This window comes from Felis catus, chromosome D1 (genome assembly GCF_018350175.1).
Source record: "Felis catus isolate Fca126 chromosome D1, F.catus_Fca126_mat1.0, whole genome shotgun sequence".
Lineage (NCBI taxonomy): Eukaryota > Metazoa > Chordata > Mammalia > Carnivora > Felidae > Felis > Felis catus.
In genome coordinates, this window is record NC_058377.1 from 56,277,129 (window position 1) to 56,290,368 (window position 13,240).

The 13,240-nt window shown below is 37.0% G+C and overlaps 1 protein-coding gene across 8 annotated transcripts in view; it reads right to left on the reverse strand.

The window, feature by feature from the left end:
* UVRAG (UV radiation resistance associated) overlaps window positions 1-13,240 on the reverse strand; it is a 300,321-nt gene that overhangs the window by 118,728 nt on the left and 168,353 nt on the right. For all 8 annotated transcript variants that reach the window (XM_045038710.1, XM_045038712.1, XM_045038709.1 and 5 more), the window contains exon 12: window positions 9,010-9,175. In XM_045038710.1, coding sequence (XP_044894645.1) covers window positions 9,010-9,175 — 166 coding nt within the window. The remainder of the gene's footprint in view (window positions 1-9,009; window positions 9,176-13,240) is intronic.

The window sequence follows — 13,240 nt, forward strand, 5'->3', positions numbered from 1 at the left end:
AAATCTGGAAAAATAATTTCATTCATTTCAGTAATATTAGTCGCCCTGAAAATTATTTGTTTGATTATACTTTTAAGTTACACAGCAAGGAAAAATTTTTTAAAAATACCAAAGTATTTGGTCCACCCACTGCCTCCAGTCATCACACTCACTGCTGAAATTTAAAGGTCTGAGGTCTAGGGTACTGAGTGCTCTAAATGCCAGCATCTGAGCAACAACCTATAATAAAATGAAGATGAAAGGTTATAAAGAATGTTCTAATTTATAGGATAAACAGTAGAAGAGTTGAAAATTAAAGCCATAGCACTGAAGCCTAAGCATGATGTGAAAATCTCCCCTTCTGGAAGGAGGCCATCAGATTTAATTGGATGCTATGAAAGCAAACAGATGCTAATTTAGTGAAAACAGCAACCATTTCTGAACTCTCTGCATTAAAACAGCTTGATTAACAAACAGAAGCTGAGGATTTTTATAGGAAAGAGTCTATAATTCTTAATACAAGATGTGTCAGCAGGTGGTTAAGTATGCCTGAAGCAGATAATAATAGAAATGAAGAGTCAGAAGTACAGCGGTCAGAAAACATTGATGTTTTCAATGTAAGCTTTATAGCAATGAAAGCACAGGTGCCTGTCACTATTTCTATAGAGAATTTGCTTCTTTGCAAGCAATGTTCAAGGTATCCTAATCGCTTCAAGGACACCATTAGAAAAATTCCCATTCATTTATTCAGCAAGTCAGTGTTGTTGAGCCAAAAAGCAGGCTGAAAGAATAGAGATAGGAAATCACTCAGTTCACTGCCACTCTGCAAATTCCTTTGTCTCTTCCTTCCTGGCAAAATGCAATCTAGTTATGATGAAGGGGGAGCTCTATAAACATCTAGACATGCCAAGGTGTCTGTAAGAAAAATAAAAGACTCTAGTCACAGGATTGGAACCTGTCTGGCCAGCTCCTTTACATATATGACTGCCCTATGCATTCAGTCACAGAAAAGGTGTTAGATCATTAAAACAGACCATTCCTTCTCTCATGCGCATCAGGTCCACCCACATGCAATGACTAGGATCTGGGCCCAATATTATCTGTTTTTGGACACATCACAATTTCTTTACACTCTAAAATTTCTGTCTCTAAAAGAAATCAGAATCAGCCAGGTAAAAAACGCAATGCCTAGAGTTTCAGCCAAGATCTTCCATAGGGATAAACATAGAACAAAATAATCAAGGAAATGGGAAAAGCAGCATTAACATGTCTCTAAGGTTCCAATAATTCCATTACAGAAAAATAGTGAATCTATCTTTTAGAGATTCATAAAAGCCTTGTTGTGGACATGTCAGGAAGTTTCAAAAGTGCCTGCCAATTATACCACTCCTTCTGAGAATAAAACAAAAACCCGAAGACATTTTTTGAGGGCTTGAAAAAGCCATATGCCCTGACCAGCTATGTCCTATCTCAAATGATTGTTTAAGGAATCCATTTGGAATGTATCATCTAGCAGACAATTGAGTAGCAAAATAGCAATGACTAACACGTTTCATTTCAAAAACCACTTTAAAACCTACTTTTCAGTCTTCAGTGAAAGAAGAAATAAAGGGTAAAAGAACACTATGGCTGGACTCTGGTTACATTCCTTCGTGTTTTGTGGTCTGAGTCTCAAAATGAATGCAGCAAAGATTTCAGAGTTTCCCTTTATAGTGTGCATGCAGGTGCACAATAATAGCTTAGGCAAGGCATCAGTCCAAACCTGTGTTTCAAACAGACCAGACAAAGGAAAGAACTAGTTTTCCCCCACCCGCCCAGGAAAACTGGCTAAATAGGACTCTGAACTCCACTATCTCACCTGCCAATAAGCAGATAAGGCAGGTAATCAGGGCAAAGAGGCTGAGGATTCCTAGGCTGATTACAAGTATAATATATCCAATGAGCCGTTCAATTCTTATTTTCCATCTCCCCCGAAGCCCTGATTCCACCTAATAACCTGGGAAGGTTTACATCAACACTGACACACTCAGGAGAAAAGAAACCCAGGCCAATCTGCTCTTCAGTGATCCAGGCTAGGAATAACTGAGAAGTTGATCCAATTAACAAGCACAATCAAGTTAATTTACTTTTATTTATTATGTTTATTCGTATATCTATGTTGTTCCAAAAAAGATATGAAGTTTTACTAAAGTTCATTGAAGTCACCTAAAATATTTGATAGTTTATAAAATCTGAGACAGCAAGGTAAATGTTCTCAATCATAATATGGCATGCCATTGATTGTATGATACACCTCATTTTTAGCAATATCAAAATGTCAAAAATATTTATATTAGAATCGGTAAAATACAATATATGTTTCTGTAAAGGGGGAAGACAGAGGCAAAACACAATGCAATTCCTGTGGTTCTTGTGGCTTCCAAAGAAACGGGTAACACAATCACCTAAATCTAGCTCACCTTCCCAAATTACTTAGGAAAATAAATTAGGATAAACAAATCATTGCTACTTCTCACACTGGGGAATACTACATGGAGTTGCCCACATGTCAAGCTGCTTCTTCACAAATTCAAGTGTGCAGCTGATCTGGAGAAAGTGTATTATTTAGAAGGACACACTTCCTTCAAGCTCCCCAAGTGCTTTTTCTACATAACCATTATTTTCAGTCGGATCACCACATACTAATTTGGTAAAAACCTAGAGATATTTAATTTGTTTAACATGGAACCTAGGGAAGGTTGGGAGGGGTGATCATTCTCAAAACTACAAGGTGATCTTACATGTTCGTGCTTAATTAAAATCATGGGTCTCTTTATTGCTTATTAGTAATGTGTTTCACCATTAAACAAATGGAATGATGTCAATAAAAATGGAGGAGGAGATAGATCTAAGGTCTTTTTTTTAAAGCAAAAACTGTTAGAATCAACTTTACTAAAACTCTGGAAAAAGTCAAGAGTGTAAAACAACAGGCTGAACGACGAATCAAGGAAAAGGAAAATCAAAATCAAGAGAAAAGCTTCACGGAATTTCTACTTCTACTGTTCCTAACTCCCTCCCCAACTGAGCAGTGGTGAAAACAGCAGCCTGCTAGTGTGGGACCTTGATCCCCAGTGCATGAGGGAGCCAACCAGATTTTATTCTAAAATAATTTATGTTTGTCTGTCCTATCTTGTCTGGGGCTACTTGAAGAGCTAATGTAAGGCACTTGCCTTGGTTTTGCCTAGTCAGAACTGCTCACTCAGAGGTGAAAGGCAGGGGACATTGTTCAAGATGTCAGGCAAACAAATCCCACAGCCTCCTTGTGCAAAAGATTAGGGCTGAGACACGCAACAGACTGTCTAAGCCTGGGAGGTAAAGCTGGTGAGAGTTTCTGCAAGAAATCAGTGTTTTCAAAAGAGCCCATATATACTGGGGAAGGCAGAAGCCATGTACATGCCCAGAATAGGATGCACACTCAGAAAAGACCTGAGAAGACTCCAGGCTTTTAGCTCTGGCTGATCATTAGGCTCACTGCAAGCAAGAAGCAAAGGCTAAGGCCTTCGTGTTGAAAAGACATCAGACAAATGCAAAGCTGTACAAAGAAATAAAGAACACTAGTAAAGGTAACTGCATAGGTAAATAAAAAAGACAGTATTATGGACACACAATGTAGAAAGATGTAATTTGTGACAATAACAACATAAAGGTGGGAGGACAGAGGTATAGAGGAGCAGAGTTTTTGCATGCTATTAAAGTTAAGCTGGTATCAATTCAAACTAAACTGTTATAGGATATTAGCCGTAATCAATCAATTTCTTTGATATCAGACATAGGAACATTTTTTTGAGATATGTCTCCCAAGCAAAGGAAACAAAAGCAAACTTAAACTACTGGGACTACACCAAAACAAAAAGTAAACCATCAACAAAACCTGGAAGTAAACCGTCAACAAAACAAAAAAACATTCTACAGAATGGGAGAAGATATTTGCAAATATCATATCTGGTAAAGGTTATCTGGTAAGGGTTTACTATCTAAAATAAGTAAGGAACTTCTACAACTCAACAGCAAAAACCAGAAATAATCCAGTTAAAAATGGGCAGAAGATCTGAACAGACATTCTTCCAAAGAAGACACACAGACGGCCAAGAGACACATGAAAAGATGCTCCACATCACTAATAATCACAGAAATGCAAACTAAAACCACAAAGAGGTATCACCTTACACCTGTCAGAATGGGTAAATCAAAAACATAAGAAATAAGTGTTAGTGGGGATATGGAGCAAGAGGAACCCTCATGCACTGTTGGTGGGAATGCAAATTGGTAAAGCCACTATGGAAAACAGTATGGAGGTTCCTCAAAACAATTAAAAATCGAAATATCATATGATCCAGTAATTCCACCACTGGATGTTTACCCAAAGAAACCAAAAACATTAATTTGAAAGATATATGCACACCTGTGTTTACTGCAGCATTATTTACAACAGCCAAGTTATGGAAGCAACCCAAGGGTCCACTGATAGATGAAGGGATAAAGAAGATGTGGTATATATATGTACAATGGAATATTACTCAGCTACAAAAAAAAAAAAATCTTGCCATTTGCAACAACATGGATGGGCCTATAGAATACAGTGCTAAGTGAAATAAGTCAGTCAGAGAAAGACAAATACTATATGATTTCACTCATATGCGGAATTTAAGAAACAAATTAACAAAGAAAAAAAGAGACAAAACACAGACTCTTAAATACAGAGAACAAAATGGTGGTTGTTGCTAGAGGGGAGGTGAAGGACGGGCTAAATAGATAAAGGGGGTTAAGAGTATACTTATCTTGAGCACTGAGAAATGTATAGAATTGTTGAATCATTATATTGTACATTGTACAATTGTACATTATCTTGTATATTGTGAAACTTACACAACACGGTAATGTTAGTTATACTTCAATAAAAATAATTAAAAAATAAAAGTAAAGGGCCTGGGCGGCTCCATTACTTGAATGTCTGACTCTTGATTTCTGCTCAGGTCGTGATCCCAGGGTTGTGGGATCAAACCCCACATCGGGCTCTGTTCTGTGTGTGGAGCCTGCTTAAGATTCTCTCCCCCTGCCCCTCTCCCCCACTTGTACTTTCTCTCTCTCTCTCTCTCTCTCTCACTGTAAATATAAAAAAAATTTAAATTTTTTTTAAAAATAAAAGGCACTGATTTAAACTATACAGTGTTCCCTGCCCTCTACTTGGAAACTGAGGGTCATTGTTTTACCAGATGTAATATTAAATTCTTCCATTTGGTGCCTACATTTTCCGCCTCTCCTCTTGCAGTTTCCTAAATACAGTGGAGGGTATTTCATTTCTTCATGTCTATGAACACAAAAGTCTCTCAAACTAGAACAGTTGTTCTCAAGCCTGACTGCACATTAAAATCACTTCAGGAGCTTAAAAAAAATACCTCATATTTGGGCCCTATTAACTAAATCAGAATTTCTGGGGAAGAAGTCAGAAATCTGGACATCAGGAGCTCATTTTTAAAGGCTCCCCAGATGACAATAATGCACAGCCAGTGTTGCGAATAACTTACCTAGAATCATCTATTACCCACCTCCCTTTAGCCAAGTGCAGTTGTTTTCTCAACTCCAATCATTCATATATCAGTTTTGGAAAGTTGTGTTTTTGCATTTGAATTTCAAATTGATAAGCAAAAAGTTGTTCATAAGATCATCTTATCTTTTAATGTCTGTATATCTATAGTGACATCTTTTTTCCCCTTATACTAGTTGTTTTGCCATCTCCTCTTTCTGAATTAGTTCTGCTAAGGGCTTATGCATTTCTCAGTTGTTTCTCAAAAGTTCTCAGGGCTAGAACTTTTGCCTGTATTTTTCTCCTCCATTGTTCAGTTGTCCATTTAATTTCTGCTCTTACTTTTATTCTTTCCTTCCTTCAACTTTCTTAGATCTTAATGAACTCTTCCTTCTCTAGTGGTTTCATGAGACTTAGAAGACTTAGATGACTGATTTGTAAATCTTTCTTTTTTTTCTACTACACGCATTTAAGGAAATGAATTTCCCTCTGGGCACAGATTTAGTTGCACCTTACAAGCTTTCATATGCTACATTCTATTATCATTCAGTTCAAAAATAATTTCAAACTTCTTTTATAGTTTGACCTATAGGTTTTACACTGTTTTTTTAAAACATTTTTTTTAATGTTTATTTTTGAGAGAGAGAGAGAGAGAGAGAGAGAGAGAGCGCATGTGCCAGTGCGCACAAGTGGGGGAGGGGCAGAGAGAGGAAGACACAGAATCCAAAGCAGGCTCCAGGCTCTGAGCTGTCAGCACAGAGCCCGACGTAGGCATCAAACTCACGAACCGCGAGATCATGACCTGAGCCAAAGTTGGACGTTCAACCGACTGAGCCATCCAGGCGCCCAGAAGTATAACACCCACACATTTAGGGATTTTATTATTGATTTCTAGTAAATTCCACTGTGGTCAGTAAATATACTGTAAATTATTTAAATCTCTCGAAATTTGTTGAGGCCCAGCATAATCAATTTTAGTAAATGTTTCATGTATATCTAAAAAAGAATGTATCCTACAGCTGTTGGTACAGTATTCTTCAGCCATAACTAAGGTCTAGTTTATTGCACTCTTCAAGTCTTTTAGATTCTGACTATTTTATCTGCTTCCTATAATAATTAATGAAAAGAAATACAAAGTCCTCTGTTATAATTGTGGATTTCCTTGAAATTCTGTGAATTTCTGTCTATATGTTTGAAGTCATGCTTCTAGGGATGGGTGTGTGTGTGTGTGTGTGTGTGTCTGTGTGTGTGTGTGTGTGTGTCTGTGTATAACTGACAGCATTAAAATAAAATATCTCACTTATTTAAATTGCCTTAAACTTCATTTTGTCTGCTATTAGTGTAGTTAGCTCTCATATGGATAGTATTTGTATAATATGTCTTTATTCACTCTTCTATCTTCATTATTTCTGTGTCCTTATATTTGAGGTATCTCTTGCAAGCAGGGTAAGTGTAGTTTTTTTCAATTGGCCTGACAATCTTTATTCTTAAGTAGTACATTAATAACATTTAAAATTTACTGCAACTGCAGAATTTAAGTCTGGGTTCATAAGAACAAATTTACTATTTGTCTTCTGTTTGTTCCACTTGTTCAATGTTCATTTTCTTTTCTTTTCTTCCCTTTTTTGGATTAATCAAGTACTGTATTTAAAACATTTTCTATTTGTATCCTCTATTAATTTTTTGCCTACACATAACAATTCTTTTAGTGGTTATGAGATTATGACATGATCCTTGATTAGTCCTCTATAAAGTAGGATCTTTACCCTCCTTTAAAATCTTAGAAAACTTTAACTCCATTTCTACTTTCCAACATGCATAATTTCACATATATTTTATAAGTATGTATTTCATATTTTATGACACTACTATTTGTTTTGTAGTCAAAATTAATTTAGATGTACTCACACTTACCCTTTCTGTTGTCTTTGTTCTTTTCCATATTTCCATGTTCCTGTGCTATGTTTACTTTTATTCTGACTTTAGCACCTGCATTTCCCTTAGCACAGTCTGCTGGGGTGCATTTTCTCAATTTTGATGGTCTGAAACATCTTTTATTTTGCCTTCATTTTTGAAGGAAATATTCACCTAGTATAGAATTCTAAGCTGGCAGTATTGTTTTATAGTACTTAAAAAATTTTTAAAAAAATTTTTTAATGTTTATTTATTTTTGAGAGTGAGAGAGAGAGACAAAGCATCAGCAGGGCAAGGACAGAGAGAGGGAGATACAGAATTTGAAGCAGGCTCCAGGCTCTGAGGTATCAGCACAGAGCCCAAAGCAGGGCTTGAACCCTCAAGCAATGAGATCATGACCTGAGCCGAGGTCAGATGCTTAACCAACTGAGCCACCCAAGCGCTCCTGTTTTATAGTATTTTTAAAATGTCCTTGCATCACTTTTATGGTTCCTAAAGATTCTACTGAGAAATTAGCTTTCAGTCTTATTGTTGCTCTTTTGATGCTAATTTGTCTTTTTTTTTTTTTTACTACTTTCAGTATTTTCACTTTGTCTTTGGTTTTCAGTTGTTTTAATATAATTTCCCTAAGTATGTTTGCTTTGTACTTACGAGTTGCAGTTAATGCTTCTAGAATTTGTAGCTTGATACATTTCGTCAAATTTGAGAAATTCTGTCATTAACTCTTAAATATTACATTTATTACCCTCTATGCTTTCTTTTCCCCCTCTGTGACCCCAATTATATGTATTATATGTATTGTATGTATATGTATTATATGTATCTTTTTATTGGGTCCTATGTCAGTCTAGCACTTTTCTATATAGTCCATCTTTTTTTTTTTTTTTTTTTTTTTTTTGTGCATTGGTCAGGATATTTTCTACTGACCTATCTTCCAGTTCACTAATCTACTTTTCAGACATGTACAACCTGCTGCTGAGTCTTTTATGCTTTTCTTGCTTGTCTGACAAATCTTTAATCATTTCACTTGTTGACTAGCAAGCACTAGGTTCTACATGAGAATATGCAGAGTATATAACACTTGTTCTCACAAAAGCAAATTAAATGAGTCAATCTTGCTATCATTAGCAATTTTCAGAAGTGTAGGATTTATTATAATCTAAATGAATAACCACATTCTATTTAAAAGAAATGAAGCACTGGGGCGCCCGGGTGGCTCAGTCGGTTAAGCGTCTGACTTGGGCTCAGGTCACGATCTCACTGCTCATGAGTTCGAGCCCCGCAGCGGGCTCTGTGCTGACAGCTCGGAGCCTGGAGCCTACTTCAGATTCTTTCTCCATCTCTCTGCCCCTCCCCTGCTTGTGCTCCGTCTGTCTGTCTGTCTCTCTCTCAAATATAAAAAAATAAAACATAAAAAATATATATATTTTTTAAAATGAAGCACTTCACAAAGGATATATAAAAAATCACAATCTAGGTCACATTTTATATTTTTAATATATTCCATGTTTCAAACTGGCTTATATTAAAAGTATATAAAAAAAGATACTTACTCTCTCTCCTTTTCAGTCAGTTTGTCATTGATATTATCTTTGATTGTTGATCTAGATCCCTTATGAATTATAGGATATCTCAGGGGCACTTGTAGGAAAAAGGAAATCATGGAGACCAAATGTGCAGTGTAACCAAGGGCAACAGCAATGCTTCCATCGTCTTTTGCTGTAAATTCAAAAGCAGAGGAAAAGAAAATAACTATTTACCTTATAAATGTATATAATAGATCATAATCAATTTCAAGAGATTTCATAAGAAATAACTAGTAAATAAAATATTACTCACATCTAAATTATAGGATTTTTAAATAAATCTAAACATATTAACAAGACTTGAAATTTCACTTACTGTATTTAAAACTACCGCCCAATAATTAATGTGATGAGACTGACATTTCATGTTTATCTTAAGAGTTCTTAATACACTCTAATATCCATTACTTTCCTGGCATTTTTAAAGACAGAAATAATACCTGGTCTGTTATAATGTGAAAATTAGTTTCAGAGGTTCAATCATAGTACACTACATGAGCATTCTATTTTATTCATTAACAACTTTATAAGCAATATAGTTCTACTGCTGTACTATTGTACAAATTATTAAGTCTAAGGTGAAGTGAAATGGCACAATGTATTCTTACGGGGTATTTTCTCACTATCTACGAGACAGTGTTGCATAAATAAGACTGTGAAGTTTGAAACAGGATAGTGAGGAAAAATATTTTAAAAAGGAAAGTAGAAGTCCAAAAACCACAGTTTATATCTTATTGATTCAATTTAGGTAGAAGCAACTGTTGGGGCAAAAATGTATGTACCCAACGGTCAAACATAAGCATCTATCTTTTAAGAAGTCACAGAGAGGGGCGCCTGGGGGGCCCAGTCAGTTAAGTGTCTGATTCTTGATTTCGACTCAGGGCATGATCTCATGGTTTGTGAGTTTGAGCCCTGCATAGGGCTCTGCACTAACGGTGCAGAGCCTGCTTGGGATTCTCTCTCTGCCTTCCCCCGCCGCCCCCTCCTCCCCCCGTATGCACATGCTCTCTCTCTCAAAAGAAAATAAACTCAAAAAAAAAAAAGAAGTCACAAAGAATTACATTTTTTAACATTTCTTTATTTTTGAGAGACAGAGAGAGACAGCGCACAAGCGAGGAAGGAGCAGAGAGAGAAGGAGACACAGAATCTGAAGCAGGCTCCAGGCTCTGAGCTGTCAGCACAGAGCCCAACCTGAGACTCGAACTCACAAATGATGAGATCATGGCCCGCGCCAAAGTCGGACACTCAACCGACTGAGCCACCCAGGTGCCCCAACATTTTTAACTCACCATCTAGACTTCTGCTACTACCTACCAAGGATAATAATCACCAGGTACTCAGAAGAGAGTAATAAAGGAAAACGTTTCAAGTTTGCCCCAGAAGGAACAAAAAGTAACTGTTTGGTATATAGTCTTCCCAAAATACTTTTAAAAGTTCTCTCTCTCTCACACACACACACACACACACACACACACACACCTCTAAAAGGCTTAACACATAATCTAGAATATCTCTAGCTAGAGAAAAGGCTGAAATAATTGAGATGACCTTGGCTTGATATCTAAAGGTATCTTTAACTTCAACTATTAGTGGTATTTTTTCACGTTCTTTTTATATTTAGTTATCCAAGTACTACCTTCTTGTTGTAGGAATGCCACTATAGTCATCTATTCATCATTTCATTCTCTACCACTGACTACCACAGCGGATTCTTGGTTTCTCTTTGAGTATACTACAAAAACAGGTAACATTCACTGTATACTTTCTTCTGCAAGGAACTGACTATAGTACTTTTATTTATGATAGTCATTAATTCATCAACAATTATGAAACTGGGTACCTTTTTATATGCTATTTCGTTCGTTTCACAGATGAAGAACCTAAGGGTCAAAGAAGTTATGGAACCCGTCTGAAGTAACACAGTAACACCATATGGGCTGGCCTGATACCAGTGCCTCTGTCTTTAAGCACTCCATCATACTGTCTCAGAAGTTTACTGTGGAACACAACAATTTAACTTGGGCACTAGGATGTACCAAGCATATGACACACTTGTATCACCTTAGTTTCTTCACACTTCTCTTATAAGGGCAAAGGACACAGAGTTCTCTGTGACTTGTCAAGTGTTTGACTGAGAATGGGCTTCTCAACTAAAATTTGATGTTCTCTCAAATCAAACTGCTGAAGAAAATGAACCAGCATTCATTTCAACTGACTACTCAGTCAGGCCCTAAACTGACTAGAATCCTAACTGTTCTTAGAGACCATGTCTTCTTGCCCCAGTCCCATGCAAGTACCTTGAGTCCTATAACACTTTACTTGTGTTGAAATCTGGATACCACAGTACCTTAGAGACTAAAATTACATTAGACTACATTGTAAATTCACCACATTATAATTTAATCATCATATAATGTTACAGCTAGGAGGAATCTCAAATCACTGAATCTGATGCCAGCAATTTAGAGATGAGAAAAAAATGTAATTCAGACTGTATAAGTGACTTGATCAGAGTCCTACAGGTAAAATCCATGAGTGATAAAGTAAGAGGGTGAACTGTATATACCCCCCCTGCCCTTAACGTATCTATCCCTGGAGTCACAGCTAGGATACTGAAGTCTATGAGAAGTCACTGAATCCTGTGCCTCCGCTTTCTGTAAAGGGTAGGGCCTATCGAATTTAAAGTATTTCTATCAGTAAAAGGACTTGGTCTTTAAGAACTTTCTTCTGAAGTGAGAGAAGAGGAAGCAGACAACTTACAGTAATGAAGTATAATACTACACTAAGTTTGGACTTTTTTATATGTGCTTTACACTAAGCTTTTCCCTTCCTATGAGGCCAGACAGAAAAGAACTTGCAAACTTCTAGAAAGCAGCAGCAGGCCTCTTAACCAGCCTTCCAAACAGGTCAAATGCAAACTCTGAATGCTTAAAGAAAACCTATCCAATGCTAAACACACAAGCATCTACATTTTTCCATATTACTGAAAGGCTAATAATACTAAGGAATTGCATTTGTAAATTTTGAGACCACATCCACGTATCTATTAAAAGAACAAAAACTAGTCTTCTCACAGCAGCTCTTTTCAATGACCAAAACAATTTTGCTTAAATTTAAAGATAAAAAGGCATCTCTATGAGAAGCCTACGCATGCAAATCAAAATCCAAAAAGAAACAGCAAAAGCCGAAAACTCGCTAAAATTGGAAATCGGCTTTGATTCTGGTTATTCACACTCACCATTGTTTCCACCACAAGACTCCCCGCTCCGCCTATTAAAAACCCTAGGTTGTTTCCATTCCAGGCCACAGTGCTCAGTCATAGCCTCACTGTTAAACGCCACGGTGTTGGATTTCCAATATTGAAGCTTTATATTAAAAAGCATTTTAAAAGGACCACGGGTGAGGCATTACAGGGCCCAAGGGTATTCCAATACCCTCAAAAGGAAAACCACCTCCTGGTAGGGAAGTCACTTTCATCACCCCAAGACCACTGAGCCTCCAGTGGGAAAATGTGAGCTCATGTGGTTAATTATGGCTATTGCTGGCCACGAACCTCAGATGTCACTTTCTGTTGCCAATCACTTTAGCTAAAAAACCAAAAGGTTTAAGGTTTCCAGCATTCCAAGATCTAAAAGACGTTTCACCTGCCAAAGCCAAAACCTGGCTCTCGGGGGTGTGCTTTTCCAGTAAGCATTAATGACGTCCCTAACACCTAATGCAGAGCAGAGGTTTGCGTTCCTTATGCCGCTCTCGGGGTTAGGAAGGTTACAGACGATAGGCTTGCTGGGGAGAAGGAGTTGGAGGGGGGTGGAAGGGTTCAGAGAGAACAGGAATAAACTGTAGGACTCAGGTGTGTGAAAAAGACCTTAATTTAAACAATGCTTTCAGGGGCTGAAAACCGAAACAAAAATCTGCAGTTTCCTCATAATAATTTCTGATTTGTTTTTCAAACGTGAGTAGTTATTCAGAGCAGCAGTTTTTGTGTCATTTTTATGATAATAAATACCATCAACCCACAATGGCCATGACAATATTATAAATTGATTCAAATGCCCCTTTGACTTATATGTTGGACAAACTATTAATATTCAAATGCATCCAAGTACAAATAAGTGATCTAAAAGCTCTTACCATCCTGCCTTCCCAATCACTGAGGCAGCTGATTTGGTAAGGAACCAAGCACTCACTGATCCAGACA